At 47.0% G+C, this 17,537-nt stretch overlaps 1 protein-coding gene across 13 annotated transcripts in view; it reads right to left on the bottom strand.

Moving 5' to 3' along the window:
* Positions 1-4,476: 4,476 nt before the first annotated feature.
* HIP1 (huntingtin interacting protein 1) overlaps positions 4,477-17,537 on the bottom strand; it is a 137,704-nt gene continuing 124,643 nt past the window's right edge. For 4 of the 13 annotated variants that reach the window (XM_059881201.1, XM_059881200.1, XM_059881194.1 and 1 more), the window contains exons 25-30: positions 17,293-17,386; positions 13,486-13,586; positions 13,097-13,202; positions 11,777-11,900; positions 11,265-11,326; positions 4,477-8,345 (exon numbers count right to left, since the gene is read on the bottom strand). In XM_059881201.1, coding sequence (XP_059737184.1) covers positions 8,052-8,345; positions 11,265-11,326; positions 11,777-11,900; positions 13,097-13,202; positions 13,486-13,586; positions 17,293-17,386 — 781 coding nt within the window. In that variant the 3' untranslated portion in view covers positions 4,477-8,051. Of the gene's footprint in view, positions 8,346-9,289; positions 9,399-11,264; positions 11,327-11,776; positions 11,901-13,096; positions 13,203-13,485; positions 13,587-17,292; positions 17,387-17,537 lie in introns of those variants that run through there. The other 9 variants (XM_024984708.2, XM_059881198.1, XM_059881197.1 and 6 more) reach the window with 5 other exon arrangements.

Consider the following 17,537-nt stretch of genomic DNA (forward strand, 5'->3'; position numbering starts at 1 on the left):
TTTCTTAAAAGCTTTCTCTTGATGCCATTATTTCCTAAAGTTATTGCCTATTTTTCTCTTTGGAGAATGCTAGGTTTCTTGCAATAATGTTTCAGCCCTCCCACACTTCAGTTTCTAATGTATGTGTCTGTCTTCTTCCCATGTTTGGAAGATTCTTGAAGAAGGAACCATCTCTTATTTTTCCCTCTCCTGTAGTCTCTTGTGTACAATAACAACACAGCAATGTTTGCTGATTCTAGAGGATGTACCTGTTGTAATAATTTTCATTTTAAACAATGTAGGAGGGATCTCCCTGGTGGTCCAATGGTTAAGACTCCACGCTTTCACTGAAGAGCACCCAGGTTCACTCTCTGGTCAGGAAACTAAATCCTGCAAGATGCCTGGCATGGCTAATATATATATTATATATATATATATAATATATATCCTGCATGGCTAATATATATATATATATATATATATATATATATCTCCTGCAAGATGCCTGGCATGGCTAATATATATTATATATATAATATACAAAATACATATTATATAATATATAATATATTATAAATATATATACTATCTATATATTATATAATTGCCAGGAGCCAGCGTGAGGAGCTCCGCCTGTGGCAAAGGTCATGAGAAAGGAGGCTCGGCATACGCAATGGCGGGATCAAGCCTCAGGAGTCCCCCTGGATATTCTCGAGCATCTACTCCCAAAAACCAGAGTCTGCCTACTTTACTGCTTTGTGTTCTCACCTCTGACTTTATGGGGGCTGTCTCCCACCACCATCTCACTCTCTCTGATAAAGAGTTAACTTACAGCTCCAGTCAATAAAGTTCCTGGGCATTAGGAGTGTTTAAATCCAAACCCCTCAGATAGCTCTCTAACTTGCCTGACAAGTTTACCCGGACTCCTACAGCTATGCATATGATTATTTACAGTCTCCCAGCCTCCAGAGGCACGGGAAGCTTAAGATATTCAAATAGCTTAGAGCCTCTCAGAGTTAGAAACTGTCAGAATAAAACTAATAAAAGATTTCATTGATGAGCCAATGCTTGCTGCCCTGTTTCCACATCCCCTGTATTGTATCCTTGAATGTGTAGTAATTAATATACTTGGTATGTAGAAAAAATAAGTAGTGGCCTTGGTGTTAGCAACTTTAGACCCTTAAGGTAATAAATTCTTTCCTTTGTTGTAAACCCACTGCACCTCTGCCCTATAGGAATGCAACTTTATCTAACACCTTCAGAGGATGGCACCAAACCTTAAAATAATTACTCTTAGAGACAATAAGTCTTACGGTTGACAAACCTTTGTCAAGAGTCATAAAATGTTAATAGGCCTTCTGGCCAGAAGATGATGTAAATCATCTAAACCATTTGTATATGATAAATTTGCAGGAAAGAAACCCTGGTTTTGATAAGGATCAAAGACTGCTGACTTTGCATGATTTCACATCCCCTATTATCCTCTATGTGCAACTTAGGGTATAAAAGCCCCTGTTGAAAATAAAGCTACGGGCCTTGCTCACCGAAGCTTGGTCTCCCCATGTCATTCTTCTTCTCGATTTCTGGCTGAGTCTCCATCTGGAGCGCGGAGGTCCTCTGCGACCATTTATTTGCCTGGGCTTCTAAGACCCATTCGAGAAGGTGCCTAAGGTGGGGCACCTTCCGCTACTCGAGACGGCGCCTGCAGCCTCCATGGTCAGAGCTAACCTGATGTCACAGGTTATATTGACTTTCCACGTAAACCAAGCTACTCAGCCTCTTTTCTCCGCTGAATTTTCCTACTGAGCTATCCTCATTCTATTACTCTTTATATCTCTAATTAATATTTAAATAAAGCTATTGTATCCAGTGAACTCGCCGAAGCCATCTCCCCTTCGAATTCCCTGGATCAGCCGGGGCTGGACCTCGGCATATAATATGTGTATTATATATTAATATATAGGCAAAGCTATGGTTTTCCATATTATATATATCATTTATATATTGTCATAATCATACATAATATATATTATAGATTATATTTATATTATATAATCACATTATATATTATATAAATTATATAAAATATAAAAATATATAGTCAAAGCTATGGTTTTTTCCAGTAGTCATGTATGAGATGTGAGTAAAAGTCGCTCAGTTGTGTCCAACTCTTTGCAACCCCATACACTATATAGTCCATGGAATTCTCCAGGCCAGAATAGTGGACTGGGTATCTTTTCCTTCTCCAGGAGATCTTCCCAACCCAGGGATTGACCACAGGTCTCCCATATTGCAGGCAGATTCTTTACCAGCTGAGCCACAAGGGAAGCCCAAGAATAGGCTTGGGCTACCTTGAGTGGATAGGCTATCCCTTCTCCAGCGGATCTTCCTGACCCAGGAATCAAACCAGGGGCTCCTGCATTGCAGGCCGATTCTTTATCAACTGAGCTATCAGAGTTGGACCATAAAGGAGGCTGAGTGCTGAAGAATTGATGCTTTTGAACTGTGGTGTTGGAGAAGACTCTTGAGAGTTCCTTGGACTGCAAGGAGATCAAACCAGTTAATCCTAAAGGAAATCAACCCTGAATAGTCATTGGAAGGACTGATGCTGAAGCTAAAGCGCCAATACTTTCGCCACCTGATGCAAAGAGCTGACTCATTAGAAAAGACCCTGATGCTGGGAAAGATGGAAGGCAGGAGGAGAAGGGAACGACAGAGGACAAGATGGTTGGCTTGCATCACTGATTCAATGAAGATGAGTTTGAGCAAGCTCCAGGAGATGGTGAAGGACCGGGAAGCCTGGCATGCTGCAGTCCACGGGGCTGCAAAGAATCGGACATGACTGAGTGACTGAACAATAGCCTGTAAGCTCCAGTAGCGCAGGACCACATCTAGTTTTGCTTTCCATGGTGTTCCCAGCGCCTGGTAGAGTAGATCCTTGAAAAGGGAACAATGAACATGTGAAAGTAACTTTTGACGACAGGGAACATAAAGGCTTCATTAAGCATTTCATTAAGCATTTCAGAGCATGTACAATGAATGGATACAGGAAATGTGTGCAAGAGAGTGGTATAAAAAGAGAGTTCATTCACTCCATAATGCTTAAACTTACATTGGGTAATGTATTAGAGGCTGATGACAACCATGGTGAGCAAGATTAAGCCTCACTGGCTTTGTTTTAAAATTTTTGGCCACACTGTGTGGCCACCAGCATGCAAATGCTGCAAAAATGCAGCAAAAACCACAAAACATTCATAGGCAAGGGTCCCTCTGTATTTATCCAGATCATCTCCCACCCTGTGCACTTCCACCACTTTCCTCCTCTTATCCTGATTCTTTGCCCTCCTGTCCCATGGACAGAGGAGCCTGGCAGGCTACAGTCCATGGAGTCGCCAAGAGTTGGACAGATTGACTAAACACAAAAACTACTTGCTTCCTTCTCTCTGTTCTTGATGAATCATCTTGGGCAATTCTCCTCCTTACCGACCCCAGGTCTTCCCCATCTTCCTCCCTCCCTGATAGGTCCCCTTGGCTTAATACACTGGCAGCATTAAGTTACAGACAGGAAAGTCCTCATGCAGTCGGTCCCATTCTGTCAGCTCCCTCTGTAAATCCTCTGGTAGCTGTGACTGGCTTGCTCTCAATCCCCTTATGACTGGCAGCTCTGGCCCTGAGCAGAATTCATCCCATGCAATTTTAAGATGGCAGATGATTTTCACAGGTTTAGGATGGACAGGGGTTTCCCAGGTGGCGCTAATGGTAAAGAATCTGCCTGCTGCTGCAGGAGATGAGAATCAAGTTTGATCCCTGGGTTGGGAAGATGCCCTGGAGTAGGAAGTGGTACTCCACTCCAGTATTCTTACCTGGGAAATTCCATGGGCAGAAGAGCCTGAACATAACCTATCCTAGGATGAAGAAGAAAAATATCCATAGCTTGAGACCCGAGATTTCAGGCAGAGACCTGGTCTTCCAAATAAATTCCAGTACTATATTGCACACTTGATGCTCTCTGACCATTCCCAAGGTCAAGAGAGCAGAGAGAGGATGGAAAAGTTCTAAGGGGTGCGAATTAAAGTTTCTTTTCTCTAAAGTAGCAAAGGAAGACTTCCCTGGTGGTCCAAAGGTTAAGAATCTGCCTGTCAATGCAGGGGGCACAGGTTTGATTTCTGGTCGGGGAAGATTCCACATACTGTGGGGCAACTAAGCCAGTGTGCCCTAACTACTAAAGCCCATATACTCTAGAGCCTGTGCTCTGCAACCAGAAGCCGCTGCATTGAGAAGCCTGCACACTGCAATTAGAGAATAGCCCCTGCTCGCTGTAACTGGAGAAAGCCCGCGGGCAGCAATAAAGACCCAGCACAGCCAATAAATAAATAAAGGAGCAAAGGAAATGTGATCGTTGTATGCGTCAGTGAACCTTGGGATGTGAATGGCGGCTTTTCATTGGAATTCCAGATCTCAAAACCAGTTTGGTTGGTCAGTTATCAATACTCTCCATTGCCAGGTTGAAGTATTTATTGAAAAATTGAAAACACAGATGCAATGTATTATACAAAGAAAAGTCTTAATACCCATAATAAAAGTACTGCTGGAAGGAAACAAAGCCAGTGGCTACCTGCCCTGGGAAGGTAGGCACTCAGTGAGAAATGAAATTCATTTGTAGGAACTATTCTAATGGAAAATTGGGGGGAAAGGTTAAAAACAGAAGAAAAACAAACCCAACCCCACCCCTGCAAACCGAAACGTGAGTTTGTTTTAAGTTTGAGACAAGTGCGTTATCACCAAGATTTCTCCGAACCCTCCTCGGTCTGTCCCCATGAGTAGTATCAGCTTAATTTAGGGCCTTCAAACCTGAGGTAGTTGAGGGTCACCTGAAAGACATGTCTAGAAATCACCTACTCTCAGAATCGGACCCAACGATGTTTGACCAATTGTTTTGTGTTGCTTTGGCTCCTGGGGTAAGAGACTGAGTCACCACTGTGGGTTGTTGATCCCGTTTGGTCTGGACCTGGGAGACGTGAGCAGCAGACAGCTGGCCCGATTTTCCAAGTTGATGGCTGGCAGGCCCGAGGTGGTGGTTTTCTTTGTGACAGGCAGTGTGGTCTCTGGAGGACCGAGGATGGCAGAGAGAGGGCAAAGCCGGTCTAGGTGGAAGGCCAATGCCAGGACCGAAGGCTTTCATTGGTGGGAAGGATTTCCAGAGACCATGGAACGGTGGCAGAAGGTAGCAAGAACTTCACCACTCATTAAAGACCAAGGTAAGTGGAGCCAGGAGACCCCTCTAGACTAAGGAGCTGGCTAAGAAGCAGGCACCAGCCAGGTGCGAGCTCAGAACCAGCTCCTTAGCAGGAGGCAGAAGCAAACCAACCGGACTGACACGTGCTTGTGACCCCCACGGTACCCAGTGTAAAGCCTGTTGTCTGCCTTGGCAGCTCAGACACTTCCAAGAAAGGATGCTCTGGGCAGTGGTTCTTCCAGCCACTGGGCTAGGGACTCAAAATCAGGTGGGATCCCAGGGATCCTCCCGTGTGCAGCAGAATTAGCAAACAATCTAAATTCGAGTCTCCCTTACACTCCGCGCTCAGATACAGATTTAACCCCACAAAAGCAGGTCTTTTGATTTTTTTTTCCCTTATCGGGTGCACTCATATCCTAATTCTAGAGATGAGAGACACTGTGTCACAGAATTAAGATGATGGATACAGCTCTATTTCGACCTCTCGTCAGCCCTAAGCCATCTCTGTTGTTGTCCTGCCTTGCTGTGACCCACTTACACTGACCCATGAGACTCCAGTCACGAATGATATTACTCAGTGACTAAAAGACTGTGAGGTTCATCTTTAGCCCTAGGATGTGATTAATGGTTTAATCAAGGTGTTTCACACCCAGAATAACACGCTCATTTTTAGAACAGCCAAGGTACGACATTTTGATTTCAGATGGAGAACGGGCTAGCTTCTAAGTCAAGTGATTATGAAAGTAATTATACCAATTCCGACATATATTTCTTCATGGGAGACTGAACTAGCCTGTGTTCCTGTGTAAGTAATTTCATAATTGTTTTATTACTCTGGAAAAGCTCGTCCAAGTTTTAAAAATTACTGTGGCTTTTTAGAGGGAGAGTCATTTAGAGAAGCCTAATGTGGCTCAATACACTAGATTTTCTGCCCCTTGGTAATCTGGAGCACATCACCTGAATGGCTGGGATGCTGGAAGCAAGGACCAGCTACCTTTGGATGCTGACCCACGCTGAGAACACACCAATCGGCTTAACTGGTACAGCGGGGCTAAGGAAGCTACATACACATCATTCCATCTGAGCCTTGGATGGAAAAATATCCATAGCTGAGCACAAAGAAGCAGTCAACATAAGACCGGGTCAGTTTCTATGGCTGCCGCCTCTTTAGCCCAGTTTGGAGAGCACACATTTGAGTCTGATAATCTGAGTTAATGGGAGGCAGCTCTTCAAGTGCCTGAGAAAACGGAGAGAGAGGGAGTTGGTGGTGGGTGGGTAGGAAGGAGAGTGGATTCACAGTGATCAAACAGGGGTCTCACAACCTGTCACGTAGCCGCACTCAGCTATGGTCCTTGGGGACAGGTCCTGGGACGTGCTTGTTGGCTACAATCTATGAGCTGCTACAGATAAAGGAAGGAAGACATCATCTGTCCAAGATGGGAAGGTCACTTAAACTCCGGAGTCCATCTGGAGGTGAAGTGCTGGCGAGCTGCCCGTCTCCAGGACACTGTTCACGCTCCTCCTTCTCATTCATCTTCCTCCTTCATTCTGTTCGCAAGGCAGCAAGGGCCCGGGACGTGTGGTTGGAAGGGGTCGGAGCCAGGGGTCCCCTCCCCCCTCTGGTTTTCCCTGATCCAGATTCTCTGAGAACTTTCTTGCTTCGAGATCCAAACTGGTAACAGACCAGATCTTGACCTTGTTTCTGCCTCTTAAAGACAGATGTCCCAGGGCAGTGATGCATGCCTTGCCATAGTCACACCTGAAATCTCAGTTGCTGCCAGCATTTTTTTTTGTAGGTTGCGATTGCTGCTGCTGCTAACGGAGGTTAGTCATAAATATTCAAGGTACCAAACCAAGCCCAGGGTTCTTTCCTGTTGGAAGCAAGATGGCCTGATCTTCTGGGTCTATTGATTAGGTAGAACATGGAACTCTCTCCTTGAGATTCAAGAGGATGCCAAGGCAGAAAGGGATTGGAAACCCCTCACATGTTCCCCCTTAGGGCCCTGGCTATGTCTGAAGGGAGGTGCCAACTTGAGGGACCATGGAACATTCCTTTGGGGGTGGGGGGGCAGGAAGTGTGGCAACTCTCACCGGCTGGGTTCAAGCATGGGGTAAAGGTTTTTTAGCCCAGTCATAGGGAGTTTCTAAGATGGGCGGGACTCCTGAAGACCTGGGCTGTATGCATCCTTCCTCTCCCTCTCTCTGTCATCCCCTTCCCTTGTGAAGGTGGGCAGAGGCTTTCGGCTGGGCTCCAGCTTTAGAAGGCAAGGCACTCGCTCTCCTTCCGCTCAACCCCGGGGAGTGGCCTCAGTGGACCCACACTCGCTCAGCAGGACACTCGGCTCGGGGGCTGGCGGGGAGCACCACGGCGAAGCCTGGTCAGCACCGTCGCTGTGAGCTGCTGTGGTTAGGGGGCCCGCAATAGCCCAGGGCTTCAGGGGTATCCCCTGGGAGAGTTGGCTATGTGAGTAGAACTTGGGGGAAAAAAAAGAAAAAAACAACCCAGCCAACCACCATAAGAAGCAGTGGGAATCCATGGAACTGCCCAAAGAGGGGACACAGCCTTGGCATTCTCTGCCAGGACGCTTCTGCTCCACTTCCGACTCTGCGCAGACTCAGGGTCGGGTCCCGGTTTGGAATCCATCAGCCCTCTGGTGCTCACAAGTTTGTGCAAATGATGAAACGGAAAAGACTGAAAGGAAGACAGAAAAGCCGTAAGATCTTTCCTCTCCAGCTCAGCAGCAGCAGCGCCCCCACCCCCCGCCAAAAAGGACATCAGATGTTTGGGGGTAAAGCAGGACTTTCCAGGAAGAAGGTCCCCTCTGTTGGGGTGGCCCTAGTCCCCCCTCCTCTGGGGGAGGGGCTGTGACAGAACCCAGATCATGGGCTGGAACACAGAGGGTGTCCCTGTGGAAGGAATCTTTGGTAGGCCTGGGGTAGACCCCCACGGTCTGGCCCGTGACTGGGGGCAGAGTGCACGCGCGCACACACACACACACACACACACACGCGCGCGCGCGCGTGCATTTATGGGCAGCAAGGATTTACACTCTGACATGTGGGGCATCGGTGTGACTCTATTCCTTTTCGGTTTTCGCTTCTTGCAGTGTAGATGGTGGTGCTTCGGTTCCTAAAAGACAAGTTACTTCTGTTTCACAGTGTTTCGTACACGCATGCATTCATCTAACCAACAACCACGGCTGCCAGGTTGGGCTCTAAAATGCATGTGATCGTAAGTGAATCTCCCGGGTCAAGTGTCCAAGGAGGCATCTGTGGTGGGTTCCCAGAGCTGGCGAGCCCAACAAGAATCACGATCTTGGTTGATCAAGTTGGCCTCTTTGGACGTGTAGAAAAGCAGTCCGCTCAGATTCTGGGAGACCGGGAGTTCCTGGGCTGGTGGGCCAAACCTTCCTCCACTCCACCCTGTTTCTAGCTCTTGACTCCTTTCAGTTTCTGGCCATGGCTACCCATCACTGGTTCTAGGCAGCCGGAAGCTTGGAACTCACTAACCCTGTCTGCTGGGGTCTTCACCATTCTCTATTCATCCATTCACTACTCAACTGGATGCTGACCTAAAACAAAACTCCTGGGGGAGAAAACCAGGTTAACTGAGCCCGAAAGGCTATAGTGGTGAGTGGCCAACCACTGGTCAACATTTAGGTCTTGAAATGAAGTCGCTCAGTCGTGCCCGACTCTTTGCGACCCCATGGATAGTAGCCTGCACCAAGCTCCTCTGTCCATGGGATTTTCAAGGCAAGAAGTACTGGAATGGGTTGCCATTTCCTTCTCCAGGGAATTTTCCCAACCCAGGGATTGAACCCAGGTCTCTCACATTGTAGACAGACGCTTTACCGTCTGAGCCACCAGGAAGTCTTGAAAGGTGACTACAAAAGCTTTCTGTTCACCACGGTCTACCCCAGTTTGGGGCTCTCAGGCTGTTCAACACTAGAGAGAAGGGAGGCTCTGAGTACAGGGAGGAGGGAGAAGTTCCTGGTTCAGCTTTCCTGGAGGGGGAAGGCCCTCATCACATCCTCCCCGACCCCCACGGGCTGCGCAGTCCTCGGCCAGGCTCACCTTCCTCCCAGCCCTCGGCAACCCCAGCCAGCTCGTAGTGCTTTTTCCGAAGCTCTCCCAGTTTCTGACGCTCCTTCTGCAGTTCATTTTCCAGCTCTAGCACCCTAACCTGTGGGGAAAATTGGCCTTTTCTTTGAGCAGGGACCTGAGAACGGTCTCACGTCGACTAATCCCTTTCCTCTGTGGTCTGGGACTACTTCTCTGTTATGCACGCTGTTTCCATAGCTCAACCAGCCCTCAATTTCACCCTTGTCTCTGCTCTGATTTCTCCACCCTCTGGTTCATCCATCTATCCCAGGGTCTTTCTCACTGGGATCCTCTGTTGAAAATGAATGATGCTTTACGACCAATGCTTAAACGAGAGAAGAACTTATCTCATATTGCTCTGATAAATCACTAACTAAAAACCTACTGAATGTTTGTGAAAGTTGCTCAGTCGTGTCCGACTCTTTGTGACCCCATGAACTGTAGCCTGCCACACTCTGTCTGTGGAATTTTCCGGGCAAGATTACTGGAGTGGGTTGCCATTTCCTCCTCCAGGGGATCTTCCCGGCCAAGGGATCGAACCTACGACTCCAGGTCTCCTGCACTGCAGGTGGATTCTTTACTGCTGAGCCACCCTCAGCTATTAAATAAAAAATCCTGCCATTTTCAACAAATGGATGGATCTAGAAGGTCTTATAAGTGATATAAGTCAGCTAGAGAAAGAAAAACACTGTATAATCTCTCTTATATGAGGTATCTAAAAAACAAGACAACATGAAAAGAGACTCACAGATACAGAGAACAGAAGTTGCAAGAATGAAGGGGGGCGGAAATAAGTGAAGGTATTAAGAGGTACAAATCTCCAGTTATAAAATAAATAAGTCATAGGGATGTAATATAAAGCTTAAGGAACATGGTCAATATTATTGTAATAACTTGTATGGAGATAAATGGTTACTAGACTGAAGTTGATCATTTCATGGTATATGTAAACATCAAATCACTGAAACTGACATAACATTGTTCAATAAATAAAAACAGAAAGAAATGGGGGGGAAACATGGCGTGGGGGAAGGACAACTCTAATGTTAAGTCTATCTGTATGATATATTCTAATCCAGTTACAACCCATCTTTCAATCCCAGTTCTCTGTAAGTCCAGGAAGAAACCAAATACAATGGTTCTGGTCTTTTTGAGGTGTTGGGATAACTTAGGGTTACTACTGTGGAGGAAAAGGTACAATCTCACTAAAGGAAGGGTTGGTTCTTGGTTATTCCTTCTCATTAACTTTAGGAATTTTTTTTTATTGGAGTATAATTGTTTTACAATGTTTATTGGTTTCTGCTGTACAATGAAGTGAATCACCTGTATGTGTGTGTGTGTATATATATATACACACACACATCACCCGTATGTGTGTGTGTATCTCCCCCTGCTGCTTGGACCTCCTTCCTACCCCCAATCCTACTCCACTAGGTCATCACAGAGCCCTGAGCGGAGCTCCCTGTGTTATACAGCAGCTTCCCGGGCTATTAAATTTACACATGGCTATGTACATATATGGGCTTCCCTGGAGGCTCAGCAGGAAGGAATTCTCCTGCCAATGCTGGAGATAAGGGTTTGATCCCTGGGTCGGGAAGATCCCCTGGAGAAGGAAATGGCAACCCACTCCAGTATTCCTGCTTGGAGAAACCCATGGACAGAGGGGCCTGGTGGGCTACAGTCCATGGAGTTGCAAAGAGCCAGGCACGACTTAGCAACTAAACAATAAGTGTATATATGTCAATGCTACCTGCCCAAGATTCTGATCTTTCCTAATCAACTATCTCCACCTCCACTGTTTTCTTCCAGCATCATTTATGTTCATTCTTGGGGTGATATGTATATCTGTATTCATTTCTCCAAGTCTCTGACTTCTCCCCATGGAAATAATATTTGGGGTCAGTGTCATAGGCAATAGTCTGATTAAACTTACTGATGGAGTTCCTACCTGGGAATCCATCTCCTGCCGTTTGATCTGGGTCAGCGTAATGCTTGAGAAGTCCATGCTGTCTGTAAGAATGGGAAAACGAGGGTCTTGTTGAATGATACTCCAGCTGACATTTACTTGAGAAGTGGCCGATGCCAATGTTCTGCTGAAATGCCTGGTTTGTCATTTACCAACAAATGCGTGGATGTAAGTAAGGGGCAGAGTAGAAGGAAGACAGGGTAACCAGGATCGGAACTGCTCCGTGCTCCCTTAATGGACAATTAGGCCTGGGGGGTCATTTCTGTGAATTCAGAGGAATGACTCAATGGAAAATCTAGCTAAGGCCTGTCCATATAGTGCTATCAATAGCATGCCCATGGGGTGTCTCAACTTACAAGAAAATAAGTTGGAATGTACAAAGACGAAAAACGAGACAGAATTTGGAAGCCAGCCTGTGGGAAATTGGGATGGTGGAGAAGAAGGTACCCACCCACACACGATGGAGAAGAAAAGCTCGGCTTCTAAAAGCCTACCTGTGTCCTCGATCTGTGATTTGCCGGAAATAGTTGAGGCCACAACCTCGGCAGTGGCCTGGTTTACGGCCCGAGAGGCCTGCAGCAGCTGAGCCAGGTTTGGGCTGTTCTTATCAGCTTTCACCTGCCAGGACCAAGCAGATTTAGGGTCACGCAACAGTCAACTGACGGCTCTTGACAAATGTATGGGCTCTGCCGTGGCCACCCACGAACTTCTCGAAAATCACTCCCTATGGGGGTCAACCGCTGCCATCACCCTCTAGTATCAAAAATCATTTCTGGCTTATTTGCCTGGTGGCCTTGAACTCTAACTGTATCAGTTTTTGAAAAATTTACATTTAATCAGAGGATCATTACTCTACAATATGGTGATGCTTTCTGCCATACATCAACATGAATCAGCCATACGCATACACATGGCTGTAGACCTTAAAACCTCTCTAGATCTTAAAACGCCCTCCCACCTCTCTCCCCATCCCACCTCTCTAGGTTGTCACAGAACACTGGCTTTGGGTCCCCTGTGTCATATAGCAGATTCACACTGGCTTTCTACTTTACACGTGGCAATGCATATGTTTCAGTGCTACTCTCTCAAATCATCCCATCTTCTCTCTCCCCTCTATTTTGATAAAGTGTTCCAGTTGTGAAAACCACTCTGGGACCATAAACAAGGACAGTAAAAGAACACTCCCCGGGGAACTATACACCCCGTGGAAAGATGCTGGTGATGAGCTTTGTGTTGGGATTAGTTGGAGCAATGGTTCGAATCTGGAGCCTTCTGAGAGGCAGACATTGGTTGTGGAACCTGTTGTGCTTACTTGAGCACTCCTTGAACGTATGATTGCTCAGGGGTAGGCATGGCTGGACCCTTAAAGGCCATTTGCAATAAAAGTGAGGAAACCAAGAGGAGTGCATGTGGAGAGCGGGGTAGAAGGGCGCCCTGCTGAACGAAGGCTTTTAGGAGACCCCTGGAGGCAGAATTTTAATTTGAGACTCCACCTACCTGGATGTTGGATAAACCGTCTGTTCTTGGGGCCAGCGCCAGGGTTCGGGTTTCTAACTTAGCCAGACCTTACAGTGCCCTGGGGCAGCTGTTTCCAACCTTTTTGGCACCAGGGACCGGTTTCACGGTAGACAATTTTTCCCTGGATCAGGGTAGAGGCTGGGCGGGGGCGGGGTGGTGGCTTCAGGGATGTTTCAAGCACATTATGTTCATTGTGACTTTATTATTATTACATCAGCTCCACCTCAGATCATCAGGAATTTGATCTGGACACTGGGGACCCCTCTCCCTCGTGGGGAGCCCATCACAGATCCTACCTTGGAGGCGGCTACAAGCTGGGCGGTGCTCGCAGCGATCTCACGTGAACACACCATGAGCTCCTCAAACTTCCCTCGGCCTTGCACCACCATATCAGCTGCGTCTCTTGAGAGTCAGGAGACCAGACGGGTTATGAAACTGACAGCTGTAACCCCTCTGTTCTCACTGAGACGATTTCCATCACCTTGGCAGACCGGGAACCCAGCCTGCCTGCCCCACTCCTGTGATGCCCCAGGAGACCCAGATTCCTTTTTAAACTTTCAGTTCTATTAACGTCCTTATTAGCAATCCATTTCTAGGGGCCAGATTTTTCCCCTCAGTTGTTCCCTGGGGTGGATCACTGGAATGGGGGTGGAGGTGAGGAGCCCTGGGTCGGACAGATACTTACACCAGGACAGTGGCTCCCCAGCCCACAGCTTTGGCGGCTGAGATAAGTCCTTCTGTCCATCGAGAATTCTTGGCATAAAACTCTTTAGGGGATGCTGTACCCTGGGGAAGAGAGAAGTAATAATAGCGACCTTTTATTGTGTACCCACTACCTGCCAAGTACTTTTTATATGTATTATCCCATGCAATCTTCACAGTAACTCTGAGGGGGGTGAACATTATTATTCCCATTTTACAGATGAGAAAGCTAAGATTCAGAGAGGCAAAAATACTTTCACTTAGGATACGCAGAAAATAAACAGAAACAAATCCTAGGCTTTTCTGACTCCAAAGCTGACAGCATTTCCATTACATCCCAATATCTCTATCTTGTACATATAAGAAAATATATAATGGGACTTCCCTCGTGGTCCAGTGGTTAAGACTTTGCCTTCCAATACATGTCGTGCAGGTTCAAACCCTGCTCAGGGAGCTAAGACCCCACATGCCTTGTGGCCAAAAAACCAAAACGTAAAACGGAAGCAACGTTGTAACAAATTCAATAAAGACTTCGTAAGTGGTCCACATCAAAAGAAAAGAAAATATACTATTCATGCTGCTGCTGCTAAGTCGCTTCAGTCATGTCCGACTCTGTGTGACCCCATAGATGGCAGCCCACCAGGCTCCCCTGTCCCTGGGATTCTCCAGGCAAGAACGCTGGAGTGGGTTGCCATTTCCTTCTCCAATGCATGAAAGTGAAAAGTGAAAGTGAAGTAGCTCAGTTGTGTCTGACTCTTCTCGACCCCATGGACTGCAGCCTACTGGGCTCCTCCGTCCATGGGATTTTCCAGGCAAGAGTACTGGAATATATGTATATACAAATAACTTATTTCAGGGAGTCTAGTTGCTCTCTGCAATTTGCCAGAAGAGGACAGTGAGTACACAGTCAGTGATTAAAAAAAAAATTTCTGGGATTTCCCTGGTGGCTAAGATTCCACGCTCCCAATGCAAGGGGCCCAGGTTCGATCCCCAGTTGGAGAACTAGATCCCACATTCTGCAACTAAGACCCAGTCCAGTCACATGAATAGATATTAAAAACAAAATTATTTCTGAGGGGTCGGAGGAGTGGGAATTCGAGGAAGGCAGTCAAAGGTACTAGGGATATAATGTACCACATGATAAATATGGTGAACATATACCTATGTGTTAGGTATGAAAGCTACTAAATCAAAGCTTCCCTGGTGGCTGAGATGGTAAGGATTCTGCCTGCAATACAGGAGACCTGGGTTTGATCCCTGGATTGGGACGATCCCCTGAAGAAGATCCCCTGAATACTGGCAACCCACTACTGTATTCATGCCTAGAAAATCCAATGGACAGAGGAGCATGGCAGGCTACAGTCCATAGGGTGGCAAAGAGTCGCACATGACTGAGCGACTAACACTTTCATTTTACTTTCAAGAATAGATCCTAACAGTTCTCATTACGAGGAAAAAAAAGTTTTTTTCAGTTTCTCTCATTTTGCATCTATAAGAGACGATGGCTGTTCACTAAACTTCCTGTGATAATCACTTCATATGTGTAAGTCAACCAATTACTCTGTACACCTTAAATTTACACAGCGTCATATATCAATCAGGGATATACGATTGATATGGAAGATCCCCTGGAGTAGGAAATGGCAACCCACTCCAGTGTTCTTTGTTGGGGGCCAGAGTGAGGTACTCCGCCTGTGACAAAGGTCATGAGGAAGGAGGCTCGACATAGGCAAAGGCGGGATCGAGCCTCAGGAGTCCCCCTGGAACTCCTCGAGCATCTACCCCCATAACCAGAGCCTGCCTACTTTACTACTTTGTGCTCACCTACACTTCTGACTTTACGGGGGGCTGTCCCCCACCACCTCTTTTGGAGAAGGAGTTAACTTAGAGCTCCAGTTTATAATAATTCCTGGGCGTGATAAGAGTGTTTTAACCTACAAACTCCTCTGAAGGTTCTCTAGCCTGCCTGACAGGCTTGTCCGGCCACATGTGATTGCTCACAGCCTCCCAACCAATCTTGAGAGGCACAAGATGCTTTAAACCCTCTAAAAACAGGTTCCTTAGAAAAGTTAGAAAACTATAAGTATAGTGGGCTAATTAGAAATTGTGTTGGTGAAGGGTTTTTCATTTGTTGAGCCAATGTTTGTTGCTAAGTCTCCACATCCCCTGCCCTTACACACATTAATGAATATATAGAAGAAATAAGTATTAACCTTTGATATTAATCACGTTAGACCTTAGGCTAAGTAAATTCTTTCCTTAACGAAAACCCACTACACCCTCACCCTGTAGGAATGTAACTTTACTTGGGTGGCGTCTGTTTTGAGAATAATCAGCCCTGGAGAAATAAGTGTCCTGATTGACTGACCGCTGTCACAAGGAGAGGGTCGTAAATTGTCAGCAGGCCCCCCTGGCCAGAAGATGATGTAACACCCCTAAGACCTCTGTATACATTTGTGTGAAGCACCTGACTTTAATAAAAGTCAGGACTGCTGTCCCCACGTGACTTTTGTATAACATCTTAGTGTATAAAAACAGACTCTGGAAAATAAAGAATTGGGATCAGTTTCTCGAAATACTGGTCTCCCCATGTCGCTCTCTCTCTCACTCTGGTTGAGTCTCCATCTGGAGCGCGGAACCCACCATGCTTACTAATTATGCCTGGGCTTCTAAGATCCGACCGGGGAGGCCTCAGTGTCTCCTCTCCTTCGGGAGAACGGAAGGACGCCTGCGGCCTACGTAAGTGGTGCAAACTTCTTGTCTTGAAGTTTTATTGGTCTCCCGCGTAAACCAAGCTACTCAGCCTCTTTTCTCCACTGAATTTTCCTACTGAGCTATCCTCATCCTATTACTCTTTATATCTTTGATAAAATATTTAAATAAATAGGTCGCCGACGCCGTCCCCGCTTCGAATACCCTGGATCAGCCGGGGCAGGACCCCGGCAGTTCTTGCCTGGAGAATCCCAGGGACGGGGGAGCCTGGCAGGCTACACAGTCCATGGGGCCGTAAAGAGTCGAACACAACTGAGCACACACAGAAAATCACCTCTCAGACTGATAAAAAGCACTACCAAAGCACATGTGCCTTCGTTCCTTACAGGACTGTTTTTAGGCTCATAACCCCTCCCTGGACCACTGTCTCCTGAGCAGCAGCTGCACACAGGGATATGAGAAAGGAGAAGAGAGGGTGATGATGCCAGCAAAGGAATGAGAAACTTGAAGGGACGCTGTCAACAAGTGACGGAGAGAATCTGTCTGCATCACCCAGTAAACTGCTGCTAGAAGACGGGGGGGGGGGGGGGGGCCTCCCTGGTGGGGTCCAGTGATTAGGACTCCGAGCTTCCACTGCAGGGGGCTGTAGGTTAGATCTCTGGTCAGGAACTAAATCCATTTGCCATGCTGCACAGCCAAAAATAAGAGAGAGGGGGCATGGCAGAGCCTACAGTTGGCAACTAAGGTCCTCATTTCCTTCTCTGGGGGCTCGGACGTGCAACGCACACTGAGCTTCCCTGGGAGGTTCCAGTGACATCGGTTGGGGTGATGAGCCTGTCGCTGGAGGCTCTTGCTCACTGCCCTCAGGGGACCTGGCTGCGCCCCAGCTTCTTTCCATGGCATTTGCTGATGTCCATGGGAGTGGCAGCTGGACCCTCGGGTGGACACACATAGCTGGATGGCATACACCAAGACTTAGCCGAAGGCGTAGGGAGTAGACTCAGCCTCTCAGCGAGCTGGGATTCAGTACCCAGTGTAACCAACGCCCGCTCTGCCCAGGGCCCTCACCCACGCCTACCCGGCCACTCTCCACTATCTCTCTCTGCAGCTCCTTCGAAGCCAGGACCAGGATCTGAATGGCCTGCATTAGGCTGGTACAGGAACCAAGGATTCTGCAAAAGAGCAAGAACAACAAAATCGTCAAGGGTGCAAAACAGAGATCCACAATGCCAAAGACTGTTTTTGTTTTCTTGCCTAAAGTGAGGCAGACCTGGGATGGGAAAGGGAATATTCTGGAGGTGAAGCCCTGAAGGAAAGGTGTGT

This window comes from Bos taurus, chromosome 25 (genome assembly GCF_002263795.3).
Source record: "Bos taurus isolate L1 Dominette 01449 registration number 42190680 breed Hereford chromosome 25, ARS-UCD2.0, whole genome shotgun sequence".
Lineage (NCBI taxonomy): Eukaryota > Metazoa > Chordata > Mammalia > Artiodactyla > Bovidae > Bos > Bos taurus.